The following is a 10,216-nucleotide window of genomic DNA, read 5'->3' on the forward strand; positions in this document are numbered from 1 at the left end:
CACTGGTGGTACCAGGATGTACTCTAGCATCACTGGTGATACCAGGATGTACTCTAGCATCACTGGTGATACCAGGATGTACTCTAGCATCACTGGTAGTACCAGGATGTACTCTAGCATCACTGGTGGTACCAGGATGTACTCTAGCATCACTGGTGATACCAGGATGTACTCTAGCATCGCTGGTAGTACCAGGATGTAGTCTAGCATCACTGGTGATACCAGGATGTACTCTAGCATCACTGGTGATACCAGGATGTACTCAAGCATCACTGGTGATACCAGGATGTACTCTAGCATCACTGATGGTACCAGGATGTACACAGCATCACTTGTGTTACCAGGATATACACATCACTTGTGGTACCAGGATATACACATCACTGGTGGTACCAGGATATACACATCACTGGTGGTACCAGGATATACACATCACTGGTGGTACCAGGATATACACATCACTGGTGGTACCAGGATATACATATCACTGGTGGTACCAGGATATACACATCACTGGTGGTACCAGGGTATGCACATCACTGGTGGTACCAGGATATGCACATCACTGGTGTTACCAGGATATACACATCACTGGTGGTACCAGGATATACACATCACTGGTGGTACCAGGATATACACATCACTGGTGGTACCAGGATATGCACATCACTGGTGTTACCAGGATATACACATCACTGGTGGTACCAGGATATACACATCACTGGTGGTACCAGGATATACACATCACTGGTGGTACCAGGATATGCACATCACTGGTGGTACCAGGATATACACATCACTGGTAGTACCAGGATGTACACAGCATCACTGGTGGTACCAGGATGTACACAGCATCACTGGTGGTACCAGGATGTACACAGCATCACTGGTGGTACCAGGATATACACATCACTGGTGGTACCAGGATGTACACAGCATCACTGGTGGTACCAGGATATACACATCACTGGTGTTACCAGGATATGCACATCACTGGTGGTACCAGGATGTACACATCACTGGTGGTACCAGGATATACACATCACTGGTGGTACCAGGATATACACATCACTGGTGGTACCAGGATATACACATCACTGGTGGTACCAGGATATACACATCACTGGTGGTACCAGGATATACACATCACTGGTGGTACCAGGATATACACATCACTGGTGGTACCAGGATATACACATCACTGGTGGTACCAGGATATACACATCACTGGTGGTACCAGGATATACACATCACTGGTGGTACCAGGATATACACATCACTGGTGGTACCAGGATATACACATCACTGGTGGTACCAGGATATACACATCACTGGTGGTACCAGGATATACACATCACTGGTGGTACCAGGATATACACATCACTGGTGGTACCAGGATATACACATCACTGGTGGTACCAGGATATACACATCACTGGTGGTACCAGGATATACACATCACTGGTGGTACCAGGATATACACATCACTGGTGGTACCAGGATATACACATCACTGGTGGTACCAGGGTATACACATCACTGGTGGTACCAGGATATACACATCACTGGTGGTACCAGGATATACACATCACTGGTGGTACCAGGATATACACATCACTGGTGGTACCAGGATATACACATCACTGGTGTTACCAGGATGTACACATCACTGGTGTTACCAGGATATACACATCACTGGTGGTACCAGGATGTACACATCACTACCAGGATATACACATCACTGGTGTTACCAGGATGTACACATCACTGGTGTTACCAGGATATACACATCACTGGTGGTACCAGGATGTACACATCACTGGTGTTACCAGGATATACACATCACTGGTGGTACCAGGATGTACACATCACTGGTGTTACCAGGATATACACATCACTGGTGGTACCAGGATGTACACATCACTGGTGGTACCAGGATATACACATCACTGGTGGTACCAGGATATACACATCACTGGTGGTACCAGGATATACACATCACTGGTGGTACCAGGATATACACATCACTGGTGGTACCAGGATATACACATCACTGGTGGTACCAGGATATACACATCACTGGTGGTACCAGGATATACACATCACTGGTGGTACCAGGATGTACACAGCATCACTGGTGGTACCAGGATATACACATCACTGGTGGTACCAGGATGTACACAGCATCACTGGTGGTACCAGGATATACACATCACTGGTGGTACCAGGATATACACATCACTGGTGGTACCAGGATATACACATCACTGGTGGTACCAGGATATACACATCACTGGTGGTACCAGGATATACACATCACTGGTGGTACCAGGATATACACATCACTGGTGGTACCAGGATATACACATCACTGGTGGTACCAGGATATACACATCACTGGTGGTACCAGGATATACACATCACTGGTGGTACCAGGATATACACATCACACTGGTGGGTACCAGGATATACACAACACTGGTGGTACCAGGATATACACATCACTGGTGGTACCAGGATATACACATCACTGGTGGTACCAGGATATACACATCACTGGTGGTACCAGGATATACACATCACTGGTGGTACCAGGATATACACATCACTGGTGGTACCAGGATATACACATCACTGGTGGTACCAGGATATACACATCACTGGTGGTACCAGGATATACACATCACTGGTGGTACCAGGATATACACATCACTGGTGGTACCAGGATATACACATCACTGGTGGTACCATGATATACACATCACTGGTGGTACCAGGATGTACACATCACTGGTGGTACCAGGATATACACATCACTGGTGGTACCAGGATATAAACATCACTGGTGGTACCAGGATATACACATCACTGGTGGTACCAAGATATACACATCACTGGTGGTACCAGGATGTACACATCATCACTGGTGGTACCAGGATATACACATCACTGGTTGTACCAGGATATACACATCACTGGTGGTACCAGGATATACACATCACTGGTGGTACCAGGATATACACATCACTGGTGGTACCAGGATATACACATCACTGGTGGTACCAGGATATACACATCACTGGTGGTACCAGGATATAAACATCACTGGTGGTACCATGATATACACATCACTGGTGGTACCAGGATGTACACATCACTGGTGGTACCAGGATATACACATCACTGGTGGTACCAGGATATGCACATCACTGGTGGTACCAGGATGTACACATCACTGGTGGTACCAGGATATACACATCACTGGTGGTACCAGGATATACACATCACTGGTAGTACCAGGATGTACACATCACTGGTGGTACCAGGATATACACATCACTGGTGGTACCAGGATGTACACATCACTGGTGGTACCAGGATATACACATCACTGGTGGTACCAGGATATACACATCACTGGTGGTACCAGGATATACACATCACTGGTGGTACCAGGATGTACACATCACTGGTGGTACCAAGATATACACATCACTGGTGGTACCAGGATGTACACAGCATCACTGGTGGTACCAGGATATACACATCACTGGTGGTACCAGGATATACACATCACTGGTGGTACCAGGATATACACATCACTGGTGGTACCAGGATGTACACATCACTGGTGGTACCAGGATGTACACAGCATCACTGGTGGTACCAGGATATACACATCACTGGTGGTACCAGGATATACACATCACTGGTGGTACCAGGATATACACATCACTGGTGGTACCAGGATATACACATCACTGGTGGTACCAGGATATACACATCACTGGTGGTACCAGGATGTACACAGCATCACTGGTGGTACCAGGATATACACATCACTGGTGGTACCAGGATGACTTACATATAACGTTAACATAACGTCATGGCTTCTCACGTAATATCTTAAATATTTACAGACAGATCGAAGATTTACGACAAGAACTCAAGACTCTGAAACATATCAACACTCAGTGCTACAAAGCTCTTCTCAAAACTAGTGGAGACACTGCACAGCTTCACCAGAGGGTACGTCAGTTACAAGAACAACTGGAGCTGACAGAGAAGAAGCTAAAGAACAAGGAGAAGGAGAACAAAGATAGGAAAGAGAGAATGGCTCTCATACAAGGTCACCTCGAGCTTATAGCTGGAGGACTCGACGACGACAACAAAGCAAAGAAACTTATCGAAATTCTTCTACAGCGGCTACCTACATAGTTCTCCTATCTCAGCTAGCAACACCTGCAACACAGATGACCTTAATGCAACAACACTTCTGCAACACTCTCAACAATATTCATTAAACAAGCAATGTGTTACTGTTCTCTTATGTTTACCTGGAGTTTACCTGGAGAGAGTTCCGGGGGTCAACGCCCCCGCGGCCCGGTCTGTGACCAGGCCTCCTTAGGTCAGTGTCCCAGGATGCGACCCACACCAGTCGACTAACACCCAGGTACCCATTTTACTGATGGGGAACATAGACAACAGGTGGAAAGAAACACGTCCAATGTTTCTACTCTGGCTGGGAATCGAACCCAGGCCCTCACCGTGTGAAGCGAGAGCGTTAACCACCAGGCCACAATACACTGACCTTAATTAAACCAGTAATCAATATTTCACCATCTACATCACATCAGTTTCATTATTCATATTTAACATCATGGGTAAGCGCTACAACCGTAGGGGCCATACAAGGCCGGCCCTGAGAGGCAATCAGACTCCATCCTGATCAACATAGTCACACTCCTAGGATGTCACCTGTTTTACCTACATCCTAGATGCTGTAAGATTATCTGGCAGCTTAACTGATCTCTGTGTCCTTGTGGCAGTTTTCTCTCCTGCTGTGACAAGCTTGACTTTCAGGATGTCCCCTTACTGCTGTGACAAGCTTGACTTTCAGGATGTCCCCTTACTGCTGTGACAAGCTTGACTTTCAGGATGTCTCCTTACTGCTGTGACAAGCTTGACTTTCAGGATGTCCCCTTACTGCTGTGACAAGCTTGACTTTCAGGATGTCCCCTTACTGCTGTGACAAGCTTGACTTTCAGGATGTCCCCTTACTGCTGTGACAAGCTTGACTTTCAGGATGTCTCCTTACTGCTTTGACAAGCTTGACTTTCAGGATGTCCCCTTACTGCTGTGAGAAGCTTGACTTTCAGGATGTCCCCTTACTGCTGTGACAAGCTTGACTTTCAGGATGTCCCCTTACTGCTGTGACAAGCTTGACTTTCAGGATGTCCCCTTACTGCTGTGACAAGCTTGATATATAGGATGTCCCCTTACTGCTGTGACAAGATTGACATATAGGATGTCCCCTTACTGCTGTGACAAGCTTGACATATAGGATGCCCCCTTACACAGGGCATACATTCTGATCAGTGGTACACAGACCGTACAGTCAGTCTTCTCATAAAGGTCATCTCTATATAATAAGGCAGTTTGTCGTAACTACGATTAACACAGTACCTGGCATGTCTATATATATATATATATATATATATATATATATATATATATATATATAATATAAGAAGGTAAGAAGGTAGCACGTGAGGAACTTCACTGGGGATCCTCAACCTCAGAAGACAATAAACGTACCTCAGGGTGAACAAGGTTCTCCCTGGAGCTGTTTGAATATTTTCTTCTCCTACCTCCCCAATATAATACAATACAATACAATACTTTATTTAGACATGGTACATAGTTGCACAAGGAATTATAGTTGGGTATACATGCCCAAGCACCTTGTATGCTGAGCATTATGGGCAGCTGAAAATTAACTTACTAATGATATATTCACTAGTAAAAATTACAGTAAATTAATTACGATATGAAGTATAAATGAATATTTCAAATAATGGAATTTGAACAATTTATATGTTATATATATACTTTATTAATGGGCAGAATACACATGGTAAACAAAACATACCACGGGTGGGGTTAGAACCCGCGGTCAGAGTCTCAAAACTCCAGACCGTCGCGTTAGATAACACCTCCACCTTACGACCTTTAACACCTGAAGTAACACCTCAGAGAAGGTGGTAACACCTCAGAGAAGGTGGTAACACCTCAGAGAAGGTGACAACACCTCAGAGGAGGTGATAAATATTGAGGTGACAACACCTCTCACCTCTCTCAGAGAAGGTGAGGTGATAACACCTCAGAGAAGGTGGTAACACCTCAGAGAAGGTGGTAACACCTCAGAGAAGGTGGTAACACCTCAGAGGAGGTGATAACACCTCAGAGAAGGTGACAACACCTCAGAGGAGGTGATAACACCTCAGAGAAGGTGACAACACCTCAGAGAAGGTGGTAACACCTCAGAGAAGGTGGTAACACCTCAGAGAAGGTGACAACACCTCAGAGGAGGTGATAACACCTCAGAGAAGGTGGTAACACCTCAGAGAAGGTGGTAACACCTCAGAGAAGGTGGTAACACCTCAGAGAAGGTGGTAACACCTCAGAGAAGGTGGTAACACCTCAGAGGAGGTGATAACACCTCAGAGAAGGTGACAACACCTCAGAGGAGGTGATAACACCTCAGAGAAGGTGGTAACACCTCAGAGAAGGTGGTAACACCTCAGAGAAGGTGACAACACCTCAGAGGAGGTGATAACACCTGAGAGGAGGTGATAATACCTCAGAGAAGGTGACAACACCTGGGAGAAGGTTACACCACCTGAGAGAAGGTTACACCACCTGGGAGAAGGTTACACCACCTGAGACAAGGTTACACCACCTGGGAGAAGGTTACACCACCTGGGAGAAGGTTACACCACCTGAGAGAAGATTACACCACCTCAGAGAAGGTTACACCACCTAAGAGAAGGTTATACCACCTGAGAGAAGGTTACACCACCTGAGAGAAGGTTACACCACCTGAGAGAAGGTTACACCACCTCAGAGAAGGTTACACCACCTCAGAGAAGGTTACACCACCTCAGAGAAGGTTACACCACCTCATAGAAGGTTACACCACCTCAGAGAAGGTTACACCACCTCAGAGAAGGTTACACCACCTCATAGAAGGTTACACCACCTCAGAGAAGGTTACACCACCTCAGAGAAGGTTACACCACCTCAGAGAAGGTTACACCACCTCAGAGAAGGTTACACCACCTCAGAGAAGGTTACACCACCTCATAGAAGGTTACACCACCTCAGAGAAGGTTACACCACCTCAGAGAAGGTTACACCACCTCAGAGAAGGTTACACCACCTCAGAGAAGGTTACACCACCTCAGAGAAGGTTACACCACCTCAGAGAAGGTTACACCACCTCAGAGAAGGTTACACCACCTCAGAGAAGGTTACACCACCTCAGAGAAGGTTACACCACCTCAGAGAAGGTTACACTACCTCAGAGAAGGTTACACCACCTCAGAGAAGGTTACACCACCTCACAGAAGGTTACACCACCTCAGAGAAGGTTACACCACCTCACAGAAGGTTACACCACCTCACAGAAGGTTACACCACCTCAGAGAAGGTTACACCACCTCACAGAAGGTTACACCACCTCACAGAAGGTTACACCACCTCACAGAAGGTTACACCACCTCAAAGAAGGTTACACCACCTCACAGAAGGTTACACCACCTCAGAGAAGGTTACACCACCTCACAGAAGGTTACACCACCTCACAGAAGGTTACACCATCTCAGAGAAGGTTACACCACCTCAGAGAAGGTTACACCACCTCACAGAAGGTTACACCACCTCAAAGAAGGTTACACCACCTCACAGAAGGTTACACCACCTCAGAGAAGGTTACACCACCTCAGAGAAGGTTACACCACCTCAGAGAAGGTTACACCACCTCAGAGAAGGTGACACCACCTCAGAGAAGGTGACACCACCCTGAGAGAAGGTTACACCACCTCAGAGAAGGTGGCAACACCTGAGAGAAGGTTACACCACCTCAGAGAAGGTGGCAACACCTGAGAGAAGGTTACACCACCTCAGAGAAGGTTACACCACCTGAGAGAAGGTTGCACCACCTAAGAGAAGGTGACAACACTTCACACAAACCTGTCCCCTCACAAACCTAACCCTGGCATACATTTGTTGAACACCAAGTTATATTGTTTGCCTGACATAGAACACACAAAGAACACACAAAGAACACACATAGAACACACAAAGAACACACATAGAACACACAAAGAATACACATAGAACACACACAGAACACACAAAGAACACACAAAGAACACACACCTTTAAAATTATGAACAATATTCAGAATAAAAGGCTGTCAAGTTTATACATTCCAGAACACAACTTATAATATGTTCTGCTTCAAGAGTAATGTGACGTGAATCCACAGTAATTCCTTGTAGTGTAGAATTACAGGGAAGTAATTCTCTGGCATTAGCCACAATACTACTACTACTAATAATATTTTTTTATTTCTACCAGTACATGTACAAGGTATACAGACCATAGGTGACATACTACTGTATACAAAGATCTTTGTTATGCAGAATTACGTCAGTTTTGTCCCAGGATGCCACCCACACCAGTTCACTAACGCCCAGATACCTATTTTACTGCTAGGTGAATAGGGACAGCAGGTGTCTTAAGGAAACATGTCCCAGTGTTTCCACCCATACCGGGGATCAAACCACAGACCCCAGAGTGTGAGCTGAGTGCGCTAGCAATCGCTAGCCTGTATCCATTATATTTTTCTTATCACTTCTTCCTGTTCCTCTGAAGATGTGCATGTAAGCACGTGAAAGCGCTCAGATTTTTTCCCATTTTCCACGATGGTATTTTTTGTATTAATACCATGTATTAATATATGTTAGTTTTAAGTACAATATATGCTAACATCTGCTAAATATATGATACCTCTCACAGACATCCAGATTACTGTCTGTTGTCTTGCTGTCACTGTTCACCTAGCAGTAAGTAGGTACCTGGGTGTTAGTCTACTAACACCTGCTGTCACTGTTCACCTAGAAGTAAGTAGGTACCTGGGTGTTAGTCTACTAACACCTGCTGTCACTGTTCACCTAGCAGTAAGTAGGTACCTGGGTGTTAGTCTACTAACACCTGCTGTCACTGTTCACCTAGCAGTAAGTAGGTACCTGGGTGTTAGTCTACTAACACCTGCTGTCACTGTTCACCTAGCAGTAAGTAGGTACCTGGGTGTTAGTCTACTAACACCTGCTGTCACTGTTCACCTAGCAGTAAGTAGGTACCTGGGTGTTAGTCTACTAACACCTGCTGTCACTGTTCACCTAGCAGTAAGTAGGTACCTGGGTGTTAGTCTACTAACACCTGCTGTCACTGTTCACCTAGCAGTAAGTAGGTACCTGGATGTTAGTCTACTAACACCTTCTGTCACTGTTCACCTAGCAGTAAGTAGGTACCTGAATGTTAGTCTACTAACACCTGCTGTCACTGTTCACCTAGCAGTAAGTAAGTACCTGGGTGTTAGTCTACTAACACCTGCTGTCACTGTTCACCTAGCAGTAAGTAAGTACCTGGGTGTTAGTCTACTAACACCTGCTGTCACTGTTCACCTAGCAGTAAGTAGGTACCTGGGTGTTAGTCTACTAACACCTGCTGTCACTGTTCACCTAGCAGTAAGTAGGTACCTGGGTGTTAGTCTACTAACACCTGCTGTCACTGTTTACCTAGCAGTAAGTAGGTACCTGGATGTTAGTCTACTAACACCTGCTGTCACTTTTCACCTAGCAGTAAGTAGGTACCTGGGTGTCAGGTGACTGGTGTGGGTTACTAACCTGGGTTACTAACCCAGGTTACTAAGCCTCTAACCTGGGTTACTAACCCAGGTTACTAAGCCTTTAACCTGGGTTACTAACCCAGGTTACTAATCCTTTAACCTGGGTTACTAACCCAGGTTACTAATCCTTTAACCTGGGTTACTAACCCAGGTTACTAATCCTTTAACCTGGGTTACTAACCCAGGTTACTAATCCTTTAACCTGGGTTACTAACCCAGGTTACTAATCCTTTAACCTGGGTTACTAACCCAGGTTACTAATCCTTTAACCTGGGTTACTAACCCAGGTTACTAAGCCTTTAACCTGGGTTACTAACCCAGGTTACTAATCCTTTAACCTGGGTTACTAACCCAGGTTACTAATAACCCTTACTAATCTGGGTTACTAACCCAGGTTACTAATCCTTTAACCTGGGTTACTAACCCAGGTTACTAATCCTTTAATCTGGGTTACTAACC

The 10,216-nt window shown here is 45.4% G+C and overlaps 1 protein-coding gene across 6 annotated transcripts in view; it reads left to right on the top strand.

The window, feature by feature from the left end:
• The window catches only part of LOC128704504 (DNA ligase 1-like), a 40,022-nt gene extending 34,387 nt beyond the window's left edge, over positions 1 to 5,635 (top strand). For all 6 annotated transcript variants that reach the window (XM_070079673.1, XM_070079671.1, XM_070079672.1 and 3 more), the window contains one exon: positions 3,921 to 5,635. In XM_070079673.1, coding sequence (XP_069935774.1) covers positions 3,921 to 4,218 — 298 coding nt within the window. In that variant the 3' untranslated portion in view covers positions 4,219 to 5,635. The remainder of the gene's footprint in view (positions 1 to 3,920) is intronic.
• The last annotated feature ends 4,581 nt before the right edge of the window (positions 5,636 to 10,216 follow it).

The sequence above is a fragment of the Cherax quadricarinatus genome, unplaced genomic scaffold, assembly GCF_038502225.1.
Source record: "Cherax quadricarinatus isolate ZL_2023a unplaced genomic scaffold, ASM3850222v1 Contig3, whole genome shotgun sequence".
In the NCBI taxonomy this organism is placed as follows: domain Eukaryota; kingdom Metazoa; phylum Arthropoda; class Malacostraca; order Decapoda; family Parastacidae; genus Cherax; species Cherax quadricarinatus.